The sequence below is a fragment of the Oncorhynchus nerka genome, linkage group LG3 (assembly GCF_034236695.1).
Source record: "Oncorhynchus nerka isolate Pitt River linkage group LG3, Oner_Uvic_2.0, whole genome shotgun sequence".
NCBI classification, from domain to species: Eukaryota; Metazoa; Chordata; class Actinopteri; order Salmoniformes; family Salmonidae; genus Oncorhynchus; species Oncorhynchus nerka.
In genome coordinates, this window is record NC_088398.1 from 372,351 (window position 1) to 390,781 (window position 18,431).

At 44.9% G+C, this 18,431-nt stretch overlaps 1 protein-coding gene across 2 annotated transcripts in view; it reads left to right on the top strand.

The window, feature by feature from the left end:
- The first annotated feature begins 535 nt into the window (after window positions 1-535).
- Window positions 536-18,431, top strand: part of LOC115146689 (disintegrin and metalloproteinase domain-containing protein 22-like) — a 102,475-nt gene continuing 84,579 nt past the window's right edge. For both annotated transcript variants that reach the window (XM_065006762.1, XM_065006764.1), the window contains exons 1-3: window positions 536-1,176; window positions 1,518-1,678; window positions 5,231-5,307. In XM_065006762.1, coding sequence (XP_064862834.1) covers window positions 1,086-1,176; window positions 1,518-1,678; window positions 5,231-5,307 — 329 coding nt within the window. In that variant the 5' untranslated portion in view covers window positions 536-1,085. The remainder of the gene's footprint in view (window positions 1,177-1,517; window positions 1,679-5,230; window positions 5,308-18,431) is intronic.

The window sequence follows — 18,431 nt, forward strand, 5'->3', positions numbered from 1 at the left end:
ATGCTTCACTGTAGGGATGGTGCCAGGTTTCCTCCAGACATGACGCTTGGCATTCAGGCCAAACAGGTTCATCTTGGTTTCATCAGACCAGAGAATCTTGAATGTTATTACCTCTGGATTGCGCCTAAAATGCGCTTTAGGCCTAAAGGGGTTTAATACATGATCAAGTTGTGATGATTTCTGGTGTATGTGCATGCTTGTAGGGGACCTGCTTACAGTAGTTTATCCATGGCAACATCAGGAAGTAGCTTTAGCCACTCTAGCATGGTAGTGGAACATTTTATTTTATTCAAATAGTACTTATATTTTCACGTTTTTTTAGACCGAAGGGCAGTTATTAAACCGATTTTAGGAGGAAACTGATGCCTTTGCAGCCTGAACGGAGGATGTTTCATGTATGAGCCGGTCACAGGGGGACACCAGTGTATAGACAGACGGCTGGGCACATAACAGGTGGACGCAGATTACGTAAAATGAATAATAGCGTCATCTGGCTGTGGGTTGGGCTAATTATACAGCAACTGAGAATATAGTCTAGAAAGAGCATGATGGGCTGTTATTACACAACATAGCAGTATTACAGTTGGTTTATCTTGACCGTGCCCTTCAGTGATTGTGCCCTTGATTATGCGCAGAAGCGGTCAGTAGTCTAGGTCTGTATGGAGATGGAGCGTGCACACTACAGTTCCCGACATCCCATCTCGGCAATCGCTGTTCTCCTCGCATGTTTACGCATGAGGCGCTTCTGCAGTGAGCTACTGGATATTGATGTGCTTTAATGTGTCCCCACTCCTCTCCTCTTACCTCTCCTCCTTCTCCGCTCTATCCATAGAGACTCAGCGCGCTCAGTTGCACTTGGCGTTCCAGCGGTAGAAACAGCAGCGTGATCGTCTCAATGCAGGGGCAGCAAGAGCACCCCGATGGCCACCAGCACAAGAGACTGCGCTAAGCAGACGACCAGCGCGCGCGTCCATCTGTGCTTCTCAACCCCGAACCTCCTCTAGCGAAGAGAGAGGTGCCCAAATCCGTTTTAGGATATCGCTTTTTTTTGTCCCTTTTTTTGTCCATTCGATGAAGAAGAACTGATGACGATGTATCGGCGATGGTGGATTTCCCTTTTGTGCGTCTATGGACTGATGTGCCTCGTTCATTCCAGCAATCATATACCTCGAAATGGTAATGTATTTATGACAACAAATATTGCTATGTATTTTATTGGAATAGATCCGAATGGCAACAGCATCACCAATAACACGTTCCACATTTCATGTTATTATACTGCCAGAGAGGGAGCCTGAATCCCCAACGTAAACAACCTCTAACATTTGCATTTAATGTAACCTTATGAAAGGGAATCGATCTATTGTTAATTAAAACTATTTGAGGAAATATATTCCAAAACCATTACAGTGCTATTTCACATTGATGTATGTTTTGGTATAGGCGCTTGTAGCTGTGTTTTTTTGCGCCAGGATAGCTATCGCAATCTTAAACATCGCTGTTTCCTCCCTGTGCAGGAGACGCCTTGTCGCAGGCGAAGGCTGTTCGTGATGCGAGCAGGTTCGCCTGGAAGGAGGACACGGTCCCTCGCCGTCTGCTCTACAGCATGCACAACCACAGTCAAATCACCCACGATGTCATCAGCACCAGGACTAGAGCCAGTTCCAGCCCCACACAGGTAGCCTACACAGTGGTGGTGTTATTTGTTATGGTGACGGTGGCGATGGAGCTCCGCTATGTGCAGAGAGACAAATGCCTTTGGTACGCGTTGCTATTGGAGACATCCCGCTATTCTCATGTTGTTTATGTTTTGGTTGAATCATCTCCTTTTTACGCATTTCACAGAGAATTCGGCAAGATCACATTTTCACCTATAACAAGCGAGTTCTTTTGACTAGTGGTCTATTTACAGAAATATAGTCTATCCAATTTCGCCGCATTTAAAAGCGTAGGCAGTGTCTTTTCATTGAGAAAAATAAAGATAGCCTGGTGGTATATTGTGGGGGTTTATATGCACATACATACACAAAGACAGGCTCAGGCCTGATCAGAAAAAAGAGCCCATGCATGAAACACATGGGGATGAAGCCTATGCATTAGAATGCATAGACAAATAGGCCTATAACATCCATACATGTTTAATTGGGTCAAATATGTTGTTTTCCTTATATAGTAAGAGAGGTTCTTATTATTATGAAGGTGAGTAGACCTGACACAATATCTTCAGAATCTATTGAATAATGAATGGCTTGTGCCCTTACAATGGATTCGCCAGTAACCCACATGGCCCTATGTCTGAGACACACTGCTTCTTGGATGGTTAAAGAGCATCTGCTCTCTATCTGGTTGGCATCCTTTACAGTTCACTAGCTGGGTGGTTGCTTTGGCTATTAAATTATCTGTTTGATGTGAAGACCTAGTCTGGATACTCAGATACAATCATAAGGCTCTCTACCTCTGAAATGTACACGTTATAAACATAATCAGATTTTTATTCCATTATTCCTTCCTTTTATCTAAAATCTAGTTGTTCCAGTGCAGTCAACACATGTGATTTGTCTGTGTTTTATATATATTTCCACACTATGAAGTTGGAAAAATACTGTGAAAATGATGATAGTGCCCTTTTAGTGCAAGAGCTGTTTGAAAAGACCGCCTGAAATTTCAGCCTGAGCAGAGGGACATCGAGAGCACAGGCACAAGGGCAGACACTTTCATTACAGGAATCATGAGGATAATGCACTTTATAGTTTGACCAAATTGTGGTTTTAGGACGTTTTGAGTGAGGTGACAATGTAGAATGTGCCCTTTCTCCGTTTATATGCACCCTTTCAGTTTGTTTACTAGTATAATGACAAGGTCGGAGCAGTTCCGTTTGCTCATACTGCGTTTGACTTTGAATGTGAGTTAACATGACCTCAGCTCAGCCTATCAGAAAACCAGGCAGGCCCATCTTAGTAGGGGGGCCAGCCAGAATAATGGAGAAATTGCGCGAAAACTATCTGGCATTTGCCAAATGGCCAATCTGCCCCTGGATGCTAACCTATTATGGGTTTATAGTTCCAGAGGCTATGCTAGTCTAAAGGCTAGCCTGCTCGGGGCTCCCACAGGGTCAGGTAAAGGGCTGCAGATTGAGGCTGGCAGGGGAGGTGTTAACCCTTTGTATCTCACTCCAAGGGAGAGAGAACCAGGCTAGCCATGATAACCAAGCTAATTGGACACATCTGTCATTGATTGTTTATATGACCTCACTGGTGTTCTATATGTTGAGCTCTAATAAGGAACATGAGCTTACGTCATTAGAACAGTTAACTTGGGACTGGAACATGTGTGCCAGATACTGATAAACTGGTTTGGCTTCATTTGTCTTCAAAAAAGATTATTGTGCCGCCTAAAAGAAAGTTCTTGGGGGAAACACTGCCTCATCTTTTTGCCACTATTTACAGCACAACTGCATCAGGTGTCTTCAGGTGAAATTATACTGCCCCACAAAGAGAGAGAAAGAGATATGATGGAATCTTCATTTGATTTGATCAGTCTTTGAGTTTCTTGTCATCCCCAGAGAGAGTTTTATACTGACCTCAAATCAGCCACTTTGTCACACAGCCTGCATTCTCAGCGTCATATTGTCTGATTATGCTCTGATTTCGGCTGTTTTTAGCTCGGTATCATAACATCTGAAAGGAACCTGTCAAATCATTCTTAAACGTATGACACACAAAAATAACTGTTTATGGACTTGCGTTGAGTCTACTATTTTCAGTTAAAGGCGTAACCTACTGTACACATTTTTAAAAGAGGAGCTTTGAGAAGAGCTCAGCTGAGTGCTGTTTAAGCGGTTCTGTGGAAGAAAAGCACTTATAGTCATGGGCCCATAGCCATCAGTTGTGTGTGTGTGCGTGTGTGTAAGGCTGTCTGTGTTGTAGTAGGATAACAGCACTCCCTGGTAGGCCCCTAGCTCCATCAGTGGAGTTAGGTCCTGCTATGATGCACTAATCAATGAAACAGGAGTCGCTGATGGTCTCGGTGCCTCGGCTCGGCCCAGTCAAACTGGGAAATCTGGTCCAGAAGAACACAATTACTGGTACCACTTCATGTGGATTCAATTCGCTTAATTTGATTTTAAAGTGTGCCCTGAAAAGGAATCACATACTCACATACCGGTATATGCGCGTGCACACACACACACACACACACACACACACACACACACACACACACACACACACACACACACATAGTAACAATAGTGTCTGTGGCCACAGGGGACCCCGAGGTCTAAGGTCATTCTTGGGTGAAGATTGGGGCATTTCATACTCACACACACACTCCCTTGGTTTTAATGCAGTGTCCGGTGTGTATTGACTCAGGCCCGTGGGCCATGTCTGGGGGAGGGGTTAGTCCTGTATTAGACTAGCTGGGGACTCCCTCAGAGTTACACAGGAACAATAGTGGGAAGTCCTCATTTCCCCTGGGGCCTGTAATAGACCACGCGCCATATGTGCCCAGAGCTAGGGATGTATTAGACCTTCCCCCTCAACCAAATCAATCATTTCTGGATGAGCCAGCAGTGTGAGTACAGGAGGAGGTGGGAGGGTGTGAATACAGGGGGAGGTGGGAGGGTGTGAGTACAGGGGGAGGTGGGAGGGTGTGAGTACAGGGGGAGGTGGGAGGGTGTGAGTACAGGGGGAGGTGGGAGGTGTGAGTACAGGAGGAGGTGGGAGGGTGCGAGTACAGGGGGAGGTGGGAGGGTGCGAGTACAGGGGGAGGTGGGAGGGTGCGAGTACAGGGGGAGGTGGGAGGGTGCGAGTACAGGGGGAGGTGGGAGGGTGCGAGTACAGGGGAGGTGGGAGGGTGCGAGTACAGGGGGAGGTGGGAGGGTGCGAGTACAGGGGGAGGTGGGAGGGTGCGAGTACAGGGGGAGGTGGGAGGGTGCGAGTACAGGGGGAGGTGGGAGGGTGCGAGTACAGGGGAGGTGGGAGGGTGCGAGTACAGGGGGAGGTGGGAGGGTGTGAGTTACACAGATTTGCATGGTTAATATCACCGATGTCTCTCAGAATGTCTGGGTCTAGTTCAGCTTCCATCACAGCTCCACTGTCTCTCAGAATGTCTTCCTTTGCTTAAAGTTCATGTACAGTATGTATATTGTTAGTTGTTTTGTAAAAGCTTTTTCAGCACTCAATGGAATAGAGATGATTGTACAACGTTTCTGATTTTTTTTTATTCACAGGGGAACCACGTGGCCCAAGCCAGCTTCCAGGTGGATGCGTTTGGTGAGCAGTTCATCTTGGATGTTGAACTGAACCAGTGAGTATAACCTTTGACCTATCACCAACATTCTCTGTATCTACTGCGATAAATCCCCTTTCTCTCTATGTCATGATTTCTGCATGTGATAGTATAATAGCCAGTAGTACTAGACGGTATTTTGTATGATTAAAGGGATTCTCTGTTATTTTTGTATACTTATTAGCAAGTTGTTCTGAAAGTAGCACCCATGAGCCAAAAGTGGTCCCCGAAAATAGTGTACTACATCACATATGTGCAGATACTGTATGTGCACCACATCATTGCTCTCTCTCTCACTCTGCTGTGTGTGATTCTTGCCAGCTGTCACTCAAATTACGAGGAGCTGAATCTCATTGGCTGGAACTCAAATTGCTAGGGGTCTGGCCCATGCGGGGGAAATGTAGGGAAAATGGCGCAGCACACCTTCCAGAAAATAGTCACTTTCAAACGAGCAGTTTAGTGCCTCATTGAGGTAAGACAGTAATTCCGATCATAGATTATGCATGGGTGAACTACATATCAACACATCCAGGCCAAAGCGGGAGGTTTCAAAAATACTTACTAGTCACCAAAGTACCGGAGCATGTCTTTAAGAGCTGTTTAATTAGTCCCTAATGTCTTCCTCACGAAGCTTTGATCTGGGGAAACCTGTCAGTGGCAGTGCTGTAGGCCTATCTTTGATTATGAATACTTGGTTGGTAATACTGCTTATAGGCTGCTTATTCCCTCGGGAACAATAGTTTATAAGCCGTTCATAAGCAGGTTATAAGCTGTTCATCAGTTAAGAGGTAGTTTCGCGAGCCTGTGCTAACTAGTGTTAGGGCAATGTTTGGAAGTCTACAGGTACGGTAGGTAGCATGTCCCTCATGGTGCATGCAGAGACATTAAAATGGGATCCACGAGTTCTGCCTCTGGGTGTGTAGAACAACAGAATCTGGCAGTACATCTTTATGTGCTCTAATGGTCTCTGTAATGGAGGCATGAGGAATGAGGCATCTTTCACCTCTGGCTGATCGTAGTGGTACAGAGCAGACGGGAGCATATTTCCTCCCAGTGTCCAGTGCCTTTTGGGCCACCTTGTTTTGGGGAAGAAATGATATGCTGTGTGTTTGTGGGGCTATTTCTCTCGCTCTCCATCCCGCCATCTCTCTCTTGCTCAGCTTTCTCCCTTTTTCTCTTTTACTCCCTCTCACTGTTTCTCTGTCAGCTCTTTCCACTTCTCTTTCCCTCTCTTCCCTTCTCTCAAGCTCTCTCTATCTGGCCCTCACCCTCTGCTGACCAATGGTCTTTCACTAATGAGGGGAAGTTGTCTCTCTCTCTCTCTCTCTCTCTCTCTGTGTCTGTGTCACAGACACAAAGACACAGGGTGACAGGTTCAGTACACATCACTGCTTTCTGCATCAGAAAGTAGGCTGGGCCTCTGAGGTCTCGTAGATCGGTGCATTGATGAAAGTAGGCTGGCCCTCTTTGGGGTCTCGGTGCATTGATGAAAGTAGGCTGGCCCTCAGGTCTCGTAGATCTGTGCATTGATGAAAGTAGGCTGGCCCTCTGAGGTCTGGTAGATCGATGTATTGATGAAAGTAGGCTGGCCCTCTTTGAGGTCTTGGTGCATTGATGTAAGTAGGCTGGCCCTCTATGAGGTCTCGTAGATCGGTGCATTGATGTAAGTAGGCTGGCCCTCTTTGAGGTCTCGTAGATCGGTGCATTGCACTATTTTAGTTTATAAAGCCTCCTTACACAACTTCCGCCGTACCTTGCGTCATTGTTAACCTACAGATGTAGGAGCTACCAGACCCTTGGACCTTACTCTTGGAATAGTTTTCCAAAAGTCTTTACATGTGATGTTTTGGTGTCTCTAGGCCTATCTATCTCTATTCAGATGGCTGCTGATTGATTATCTGTTTTACTGAAGAATGTGTGTTTTCTATGATTGTGATTTGTATCTCTGTTGTGCTTTTTTGTAGTGTATTGATGTGTATCATTTTTGTAATCACAGGGTTCTTCTGAAAAAGAGACCTTGGTCTCAGCATGACTCCCTGTCAAAATAAAGGTGAAATAAATCAAACAAGCTCACCTAAGCAGACAGTTGTGTGTAGAAGTGAGTCTGCATCATTAGAGTGAGTCTGTACTCTGTCGTGTCATTATAGCTGAAGTCATCTCTCTCTGTATGAGGATCTATTTCCCCTGTCACCCAGAGCCATTCACACACAGTAGACTGAGAGAAATGGAGATGACATCACAGGAATATCCAAACAGCACAGTGCTGCCACTCGTAGAGTTACTGTATGATGCATGAAGCGGCATGTGTCATGACACAGTGTCCCTGTGGGATGTAGAGCTATTGTTGTGACACGGTCAGGCACGTCTCTGTCGTATGTTGTGTTTGGTGACCTGAGGTGCTGGATGTCATCCATCATATGGAGTCTGTGCTGTAACTGTGTGTCTGTATGGTTTGGGAAGCATATAGATGTGAACCCCTGTCCTGTTGTAGTGATCAGTACAATGGTAGTATGGAGGGAATGGTTCTCTGTCCTGTTGTAGTGGTCAGTACAATGGTAGTATGGATGGAATGGTTCTCTGTCCTGTTGTAGTGATCAGTACAATGGTAGTATGGAGGGAATGGTTCTCTGTCATGTTGTAGTGATCAGTACAATGGTAGTATGGATGGAATGGTTCTCTGTCCTGTTGTAGTGATCAGTACAATGGTAGTATGGAGGGAATGGTTCTCTGTCCTGTTGTTGTAGTGATCAGTACAATGGTAGTATGGAGGGAATGGTTGTCTGTCCTGTTGTAGTGATCAGTACAATGGTAGTATGGAGGGAATGGTTCTCTGTCCTGTTGTAGTGATCAGTACAATGGTAGTATGGAGGGAATGGTTCTCTGTCCTGTTGTAGTGGTCAGTACAATGGTAGTATGGAGGGAATGGTTCTCTGTCCTGTTGTAGTGATCAGTACAATGGTAGTATGGAGGTAATGGTTCTCTGTCCTGTTGTAGTGATCAGTACAATGGTAGTATGGAGGGAATGGTTCTCTGTCCTGTTGTAGTGATCAGTACAATGGTAGTATGGAGGGAATGGTTCTCTGTCCTGTTGTAGTGATCAGTACAATGGTAGTATGGAGGGAATGGTTCTCTGTCCTGTTGTAGTGATCAGTACAATGGTAGTATGGAGGGAATGGTTCTCTGTCCTGTTGTAGTGATCAGTACAATGGTAGTATGGAGGGAATGGTTCTCTGTCCTGTTGTAGTGGTCAGTACAATGGTAGTATGGAGGAATGGTTCTCTGTCCTGTTGTAGTGATCAGTACAATGGTAGTATGGAGGGAATGGTTCTCTGTCCTGTTGTAGTGATCAGTACAATGGTAGTATGGAGGGAATGGTTCTCTGTCCTGTTGTAGTGATCAGTACAATGGTAGTATGGAGGGAATGGTTCTCTGTCCTGTTGTAGTGATCAGTACAATGGTAGTATGGAGGGAATGGTTCTCTGTCCTGTTGTAGTGATCAGTACAATGGTAGTATGGAGGGAATGGTTCTCTGTCCTGTTGTAGTGATCAGTACAATGGTAGTATGGAGGGAATGGTTCTCTGTCCTGTTGTAGTGATCAGTACAATGGTAGTATGGAGGGAATGGTTCTCTGTCCTGTTGTAGTGATCAGTACAATGGTAGTATGGAGGGAATGGTTCTCTGTCCTGTTGTAGTGATCAGTACAATGGTAGTATGGAGGGAATGGTTCTCTGTCCTGTACAATTGTGGAGGGAATGGTTCTCTGTCCTGTGATCAGTACAATGGTAGTATGGAGGAATGGTTCTCTGTCCTGTTGTAGTGATCAGTACAATGGTAGTATGGAGGGAATGGTTCTCTGTCCTGTTGTAGTGATCAGTACAATGGTAGTATGGAGGAATGGTTCTCTGTCCTGTTGTAGTGATCAGTACAATGGTAGTATGGAGGGAATGGTTCTCTGTCCTGTTGTAGTGATGGTTCTCTCAGTACAATGGTAGTATGGAGGAATGGTTCTCTGTCCTGTTGTAGTGATCAGTACAATGGTAGTATGGAGGGAATGGTTCTCTGTCCTGTTGTAGTGATCAGTACAATGGTAGTATGGAGGGAATGGTTCTCTGTCCTGTTGTAGTGATCAGTACAATGGTAGTATGGATGGAATGGTTCTCTGTCCTGTTGTAGTGATCAGTACAATGGTAGTATGGAGGGAATGGTTCTCTGTCCTGTTGTAGTGATCAGTACAATGGTAGTATGGAGGGAATGGTTCTCTGTCCTGTTGTAGTGATCAGTACAATGGTAGTATGGATGGAATGGTTCTCTGTCCTGTTGTAGTGGTCAGTACAATGGTAGTATGGAGGGAATGGTTCTCTGTCCTGTGGTAGTGATCAGTACAATGGTAGTATGGAGGGAATGGTTCTCTGTCCTGTTGTAGTGATCAGTACAATGGTAGTATGGAGGGAATGGTTCTCTGTCCTGTGGTAGTGATCAGTACAATGGTAGTATGGAGGGAATGGTTCTCTGTCCTGTTGTAGTGATCAGTACAATGGTAGTATGGAGGGAATGGTTCTCTGTCCTGTTGTAGTGATCAGTACAATGGTAGTATGGAGGGAATGGTTCTCTGTCCTGTTGTAGTGATCAGTACAATGGTAGTATGGAGGGAATGGTTCTCTGTCCTGTTGTAGTGATCAGTACAATGGTAGTATGGAGGGAATGGTTCTCTGTCCTGTTGTAGTGATCAGTACAATGGTAGTATGGATGGAATGGTTCTCTGTCCTGTTGTAGTGATCAGTACAATGGTAGTATGGATGGAATGGTTCTCTGTCCTGTTGTAGTGATCAGTACAATGGTAGTATGGAGAGAATGGTTCTCTGTCCTGTGGTAGTGATCAGTACAATGTTAGTATGGAGGGAATGGTTCTCTGTCCTGTTGTAGTGATCAGTACAATGGTAGTTTGGAGGGAATGGTTCTCTGTCCTGTTGTAGTGATCAGTACAATGGTAGTATGGAGGGAATGGTTCTCTGTCCTGTTGTAGTGATCAGTACAATGGTAGTATGGAGGAATGGTTCTCTGTCCTGTTGTAGTGATCAGTACAATGGTAGTATGGAGGGAATGGTTCTCTGTCCTGTTGTAGTGATCAGTACAATGGTAGTATGGATGGAATGGTTCTCTGTCCTGTTGTAGTGATCAGTACAATGGTAGTATGGAGGGAATGGTTCTCTGTCCTGTTGTAGTGATCAGTACAATGGTAGTATGGAGGGAATGGTTCTCTGTCCTGTTGTAGTGATCAGTACAATGGTAGTATGGATGGAATGGTTCTCTGTCCTGTTGTAGTGATCAGTACAATGGTAGTATGGAGGGAATGGTTCTCTGTCCTGTTGTAGTGATCAGTACAATGGTAGTATGGAGGGAATGGTTCTCTGTCCTGTTGTAGTGATCAGTACAATGGTAGTATGGAGGGAATGGTTCTCTGTCCTGTGGTAGTGATCAGTACAATGGTAGTATGGAGGGAATGGTTCTCTGTCCTGTTGTAGTGATCAGTACAATGGTAGTATGGATGGAATGGTTCTCTGTCCTGTTGTAGTGATCAGTACAATGGTAGTATGGAGGAATGGTTCTCTGTCCTGTTGTAGTGATCAGTACAATGGTAGTATGGATGGAATGGTTCTCTGTCCTGTTGTAGTGATCAGTACAATGGTAGTATGGAGGAATGGTTCTCTGTCCTGTGGTAGTGATCAGTACAATGGTAGTATGGAGGGAATGGTTCTCTGTCCTGTTGTAGTGATCAGTACAATGGTAGTATGGATGGGGAATGGTTCTCTGTCCTGTTGTAGTGATCAGTACAATGGTAGTATGGAGGGAATGGTTCTCTGTCCTGTTGTAGTGATCAGTACAATGGTAGTATGGAGGGAATGGTTCTCTGTCCTGTTGTAGTGATCAGTACAATGGTAGTATGGAGGGAATGGTTCTCTGTCCTGTTGTAGTGATCAGTACAATGGTAGTATGGAGGGAATGGTTCTCTGTCCTGTTGTAGTGATCAGTACAATGGTAGTATGGAGGGAATGGTTCTCTGTCCTGTTGTAGTGATCAGTACAATGGTAGTATGGATGGAATGGTTCTCTGTCCTGTTGTAGTGATCAGTACAATGGTAGTATGGATGGAATGGTTCTCTGTCCTGTTGTAGTGATCAGTACAATGGTAGTATGGAGGAATGGTTCTCTGTCCTGTTGTAGTGATCAGTACAATGGTAGTATGGAGGGAATGGTTCTCTGTCCTGTTGTAGTGATCAGTACAATGGTAGTATGGAGGGAATGGTTCTCTGTCCTGTTGTAGTGATCAGTACAATGGTAGTATGGAGGAATGGTTCTCTGTCCTGTTGTAGTGATCAGTACAATGGTAGTATGGAGAGAATGGTTCTCTGTCCTGTTGTAGTGATCAGTACAATGGTAGTATGGAGGGAATGGTTCTCTGTCCTGTTGTAGTGATCAGTACAATGGTAGTATGGATGGTTCTCTGGAATGGTTCTCTGTCCTGTTGTAGTGATCAGTACAATGGTAGTATGGAGGGAATGGTTCTCTGTCCTGTTGTAGTGATCAGTACAATGGTAGTATGGAGGGAATGGTTCTCTGTCCTGTTGTAGTGATCAGTACAATGGTAGTATGGAGGGAATGGTTCTCTGTCCTGTTGTAGTGATCAGTACAATGGTAGTATGGAGGAATGGTTCTCTGTCCTGTTGTAGTGATCAGTACAATGGTAGTATGGAGGGAATGGTTCTCTGTCCTGTTGTAGTGATCAGTACAATGGTAGTATGGAGGGAATGGTTCTCTGTCCTGTTGTAGTGATCAGTACAATGGTAGTATGGAGGGAATGGTTCTCTGTCCTGTTGTAGTGATCAGTACAATGGTAGTATGGAGGGAATGGTTCTCTGTCCTGTTGTAGTGATCAGTACAATGGTAGTATGGAGGGAATGGTTCTCTGTCCTGTTGTAGTGATCAGTACAATGGTAGTATGGAGAGAATGGTTCTCTGTCCTGTTGTCTCTTTCTCTCCCTCCCTCTTTCCATCTCTCTCTCTCCTGCTGTGGCTTATTTGTTTGATGAGGTTCTGTTATATGCTCTGTGTGTGTGTGTGTGTGTGTGTGTGTGTGTGTGTGTGTGTGTGTGTGTGTGTGTGTGTGTGTGTGTGTGTGTGCGCGCTGCTCTTCTCCATCCATCCCTCGCTCCTCAAGCGCTGCTCACTGACCTCACTCTTTAACCAATCACAGTGCACCCTGCTTGGGTTAAATGCAGAAGACACATTTCAGTTGAATGCATTCAGTTGTACAACTGACTAGGTATCCCCCTTTCCCTTTGTTGACGAGAGAACTTTCTTGAGCTGTGTGTGTGTGAGGAGGGCATTGAGGTTGAGCGTGCATGTTTATTGGCTTCATGCAGCGAGACATAGTTTCCTTAGGTTGATCAATGGCCTCTCTGCTCTGTGTGTGTGTCAGTGTGTCTGTTTGTGTGTGTTTAAGCAGTTGCAAGCATAACAAACAAGAGGCTGCTTGTTTTTATTTCAGTTGATTTTGAGATGCTACTCTCTCTTTCCACTGGGATCTTTTAATAAGATCACAGATTTGATGATGAAGAAGAACCTCTCAGAAACGCATCAGGTATTTTTAGCTTGTGCCTACTATAACTGCAACTGTGAGGGTGTGTGTGTCTTTAGTGTTTCAAGTTTTAACGGTACATGCACAAGTACAGTGAAATGGCTTTCTTGCAAGCCCTAAACCCAACAATGCAGTAGTCAGTAACAATGTAATAGTAAAAATAACAAAGTATTGCAGGGCAGAAGTGTGTCTGTGTTGCCTAGCGTGCTAAGGTCACACATCACTCCCTTAGGCTTCTTTGTCCTTCTTTGTCCTTACATCTTTGGCTGCCTCCAAATTGCCATTCATTGCCTTGGGAGTGGGCTGGGATGGAGTGGGAGTGGGCTGCAATGGGGTGGGAGTGGGAGTGGGCTGGGATTTTCTGGGCTGGGAGTGGGATGGGGTGGACTAGGGTGGGAGTGGGCTGGGATGGGATGTGTTGGGGTGGGGGTGCTTCTTTGAATGATGCTCCCCTTTCCACATAAACCACACCCCCTCCTCACCCTTCACCTCCCCTCCCACCTGCTCATGCTGAATAATTGATGTCCCTGTAAAATTAAAGGGGGACGCTGAAATGGGATGTGTGTGTGTGTGAATGGCTCAGTCTGGTGCTCCTACTGCAGTACCAATTAAGCCTCAATGTGGCTCTTATAAACCATGGGCCAGTTTAGAGCCTGGGGACCCACAGAACATTTACTTTACAACTAGTACAAACCTATTGTTTACATTACAACTAGTACAAACCTATTGTTAACATTACAACTAGTACAAACCTATTGTTTACATTACAACTAATACATACATAAATGATTACCACTCACGTCGGTAGCCATGAAGTGCTTTGAAAGGCTGGTCATGGCTCACATCAACAGCATCCTCCCGGATACCCTAGACCCACTCCATTTCAAAAACCGCCCCTGCAGATCCACAGATGATGCAATCTCAATCACACTCCACACTGCCCTTTCCCACCTGGACAAAAATAACACCTATGTGAGAATGCTGATCATTGACTACAGCTCATCGTTCAACAAGTGCCCACAAAGCTCTTCACTAAGCTAAAGACCCTGAGACTAAACACCTCCCTTTGCAACTGGATCCTGGACTTCCTGACAGGCCGCCCCAGGTGGTGAGGGTAGGTAGCAACACATCTGCCACGCTGATCCTCAACACTGGATCTCCACAGGGGTGCGTGCTCAGTCCCCTCCTGTACTCCCTGTTCACCCACGACTGCATGGCCAAGCACGACTCCAACACCATCATTAAGTTTGCAGATGACACAACAGTGGTAGGCCTGATCAACGACGAGACAGCCTATAGGGAGAAGGTCAGAGACCTGGCCGGGTGGTGCCAGAATAACAACCTATCCCTCAACGTAACCAAGACTAAGGAGATGATTGTGGACTACAGGAAAAGGAGGACCGAGCACATCCCCATTCTCATCGACTGGGCTGTAGTGGAGCAGGTTGAGAGCTTCAAGTTCCTTGGTGTTCACATCAACAACGAACTATCATGGTCCAAACACACCAAGACAGTCGTGAAGAGGGCACGACAAAACCTTTTCCCCCTCAGGAGACTAAAAAGATTTGGCATGGGTCCCCAGACCCTCAAACAGTTCTACAGCTGCACCATCGAGAGCATCCTGACCGGTTGCATCACTGCCTGGTATGGAAACTGCTCGGCATCTGACCGTAAGGCGCTACAGAGGGTAGTGCGTACGGCCCAGTACATCACTGGGGCCAAGCTTCCTGCAATCCAAGACCTACAGTATATCACAAAAGTGAGTACACCCCTCACATTTCTGTAAATATTTGAGTATATCTTTTCATGTGACAAGACTGAAGAAATGACACTTAGCTACAATGTAAAGTAGTGAGTGTACAGCTTGTATAACAGTGTAAATTTGCTGTCACCTCAAAATAACTCAACACACAGCCATTAATGTCTAAACCGCTGGCAACAAAAGTGAGTAAAACCCCTAAGTGAAAATGTCCAAATTGGGCCCAAAGTGTCAATATTTTGTGTGGCCACCATCATTTTCCAGCACTGCCTTAACCCTCTTGGGCATAGAGTTCACCAGAGCTTCACAGGTTGCCACTGGAGTCCTCTTCCACTCCTCCATGACGACATCACAGAGCTGGTGGGTGTTAGAGACCTTGTACTCCTCCACCTTCCGTTTGAGGATGCCCCACAGATGCTCAATAGGGTCTAGGTCTGGAGACATGCTTGGCCAGTCCATCACCTTTACCCTCAGCTTCTTTAGCAAGGCAGTGGTCATCTTGGAGGTGTGTTTGGGGTCGTTATCATGTTGGAATACTGCCCTGCGGCCCAGTCTCCGAAGGGAGGGGATCATGCTCTGCTTCAGTATGTCACAGTACATGTTGGCATTCATGGTTCCCTCAATGAACTGTAGCTCCCCAGTCCCCATTCTTGACTGTAGGCAAGACACACTTGTCTTTGTAGTCCTCACCTGGTTGCCGCTACACACGCTTGACACCATCTGAACCAAATAAGTTTATCTTGGTCTCATCAGACCACAGGACATTTCCCAAAGACAACCTCTATTTCCCAAAGACAACCTCTGGATATGACGCTGAGCACGTGCACTCAACTTCTTTGGTCGACCATGGCGAGGCCTGCTCTGAGTGGAACCTGTCCAGTGAAACCGCTGTATGGTCTTGGCCACCGTGCTGCAGCTCAGTTTCAGGGTCTTTGCAATCTTCTTATAGCCTAGGCCATCTTTTATGTAGAGCAACAATAAAACCAAAATCAGATCCTCAGAGAGTTCTTTGCCATGAGGTGCCATGTTGAACTTCCAGTGACCAGTCAGTATGAGGGAGTGTGAGAGCAATGACACCAAATTTAACACACCTGCTCCCCATTCACACCTGAGACCTTGTAACACTAACGAGTCACATGACACCGGGGAGGGAAAATGGCTAATTGGGCCCAATTTGGACGTTTTCACTTAGGGGTGTACTCACTTTTGTTGCCAGCGGTTTAGACATTAATGGCTGTGTGTTGAGTTATTTTGAGGGGACAGCACATTTACACTGTTATACAAGCTGTGCACTCACTACTTTACATTGTAGCAAAGTGTCATTTCTTCAGTGTTGTCACATGAAAAGATGTGACAACAAATATTTATAAAAATGTGAGGGGTGTACTCACTTTTGTGATATACTGTATATAATAAGTGGTGTCAGAGGAAAGCCCATTGACTCCCCATTTGCATTTACATTGACACCCCCCATTTGATTTCTACACTGCTGCTACTTGCTGTTTATTATCTATGCATAGTCACTTCACCCCTACCTACATGTACAAATTACCTCTGACCTGTACCCCCGCACATTGACTCGGTACCATTACCCCCTGTATATACAGTTGAAGTCGGAAGTTTACATACACTTAGGTTGGAGTCAACCACTCCACAAATTTCTTGTTAACAAACTATAGTTTTGGCAAGTTGGTTAGGACATCTACTTTGTGCATGACAAGTCATTTTTCCAACAATTGTTTACAGACAGATTATTTCACTTATAATTCACTGTATCACAATTCCAGTTGGTCAGAAGCTTACATACACTAAGTTGACTGCCTTTAAACAGCTTGGAAAATTCCAGAAAATGATGTCATGGCTTTAGAAGCTTCTGATAGGCTAACTGATATAATTTGATTCAATTGGAGGTGTACCTGTGGATGTATTTCAAGGTCTACCTTCAAACTCAGTGCCTCTTTGCTTGACATCATGGGAAAATAAAAAGAAATCAGCCAAGACCTCAGGAAAATAATTTTAGACCTCCACAAGTCTGGTTCATCCTTGGGAGCAATTTCCAAACACCTGAAGGTACCACGTTCATCTGTACGAACAATAGTACGCAAGTATAAACACCATGGGACTACGCAGCCGTCATACCGCTCAGGAAGGAAACGCGTTCTGTCTCCTAGAGATGAACGTACTTTGGTGCGAAAAGTGCAAATCAATTCCAGAACAACAGCAAAGGACCTTGTGAAGATGCTGAAGGAAACCGGTACAGAAGTATATATATCCACAGTGAAATGAGTCCTATATCGACATAACCTGACAGGGACAACAAGGAAGAAGCCACTGCTCCAAAACTGCCATAAAAAAAGCCAGACTACGGTTTGCAACTGCACATAGGGACAAAGATCGTACTTTTTGAGAAATGTCCTCTGGTCTGATGAAACAAAAATGGAATTGTTTGGCCATAATGCCCGTTGTTATGTTTGGAGGAAAAAGGGGGAGGCTTGCAAGCCGAAGAACACCATCCCAACCGTGAAGCACCGGGGGGGCAGCATCATGTTGTGGGGGTGCTTTGCTGCAGGAGGGACTGGTGCACTTCCCAAAATAGATGAGGAAGGAATATTACGTGGATATATTAAGGCAAAACCTCTAGACATCAGTCAAGAAGTTAAAGCTTGGTCGCAAATGGGTCTTCCAAATGGACAATGACCCCAAGCATACTTCCAAAGTTGTGGTAAAATGGCTTCACTACTTGGCGCACCCATCTCGTTAGCGGGATCATTTTCATCAACATCCGCTGAATTGCAGAGCGCCAAATTCGAATTAAATTACTAAAAATGTTAAATTTTCATGAAATCATAAGTGCAACATAGCAACACACAGCTTATCTTGTTGTTAATCCACCCTGGTGTGTCAGATAAAAAAAAATTAAAAAGCTTTACAGCAATAGCTATCCAAGCATTTAAGTTAGGACATCTCTCTCAGCAGACAAAACATTACAAACAGCTAGCAGCAAAGTAGATTGGTCACGAAAGTCAGAAAAGCAATAACATGAATCGCTTACCTTTGATGATCTTCAGATGTTTGCACTCACAAGACTCCCAGTTACACAATAAATGTTCCTTTTGTTCGATAAAGATTATTTTTATATCCAAAAACCTCCATTTGGTTGGCGCGTTTTGTTCAGAAATCCACAGGCTCGTGCAGGTCATGACGGGCAAATAGTATCCGTAAAATTCGTAGAAACATGTCAAACGTTTTTTATAATCAATCCTCAGGTTTTTTTTACAATAAATAATCAATAATATTTCAACCGGACCGTAGCTTTTCCAATAGGAGAGAGAGAGAAAATGTCTGCTCCAAGCTGTTGCGCATGCAAAACTCTGCTGGATCCCATCCATCCACTGACGCGATGTGATCGTTCTTGCTCATTTTTCAGAATAAAAGGCTGAAACTATGTTTAAAGACTATTCACACCATGTGAAAGCCATAGGGAAAGGAATCTGGTTGCTATCCCTTTAAATGGAGGGAAGGCATGCAATGGAACAGGGAGGTTTCAAAATAAGAGGCACTTCCTAGTTGGATTTTCCTCAGGTTTTCGCTTGCAATATCAGTTCTGTTATATTCACAGACAATATTTGGACAGTTTTATATGCATATTCTAGCTTCTGGGCCTGAGAAATAGGCAGTTTCATTTGGGTACGTTTTTCATCCAAACATCAAAATACTGCCCCCTACACTCAACAGGCTAAGGACAAC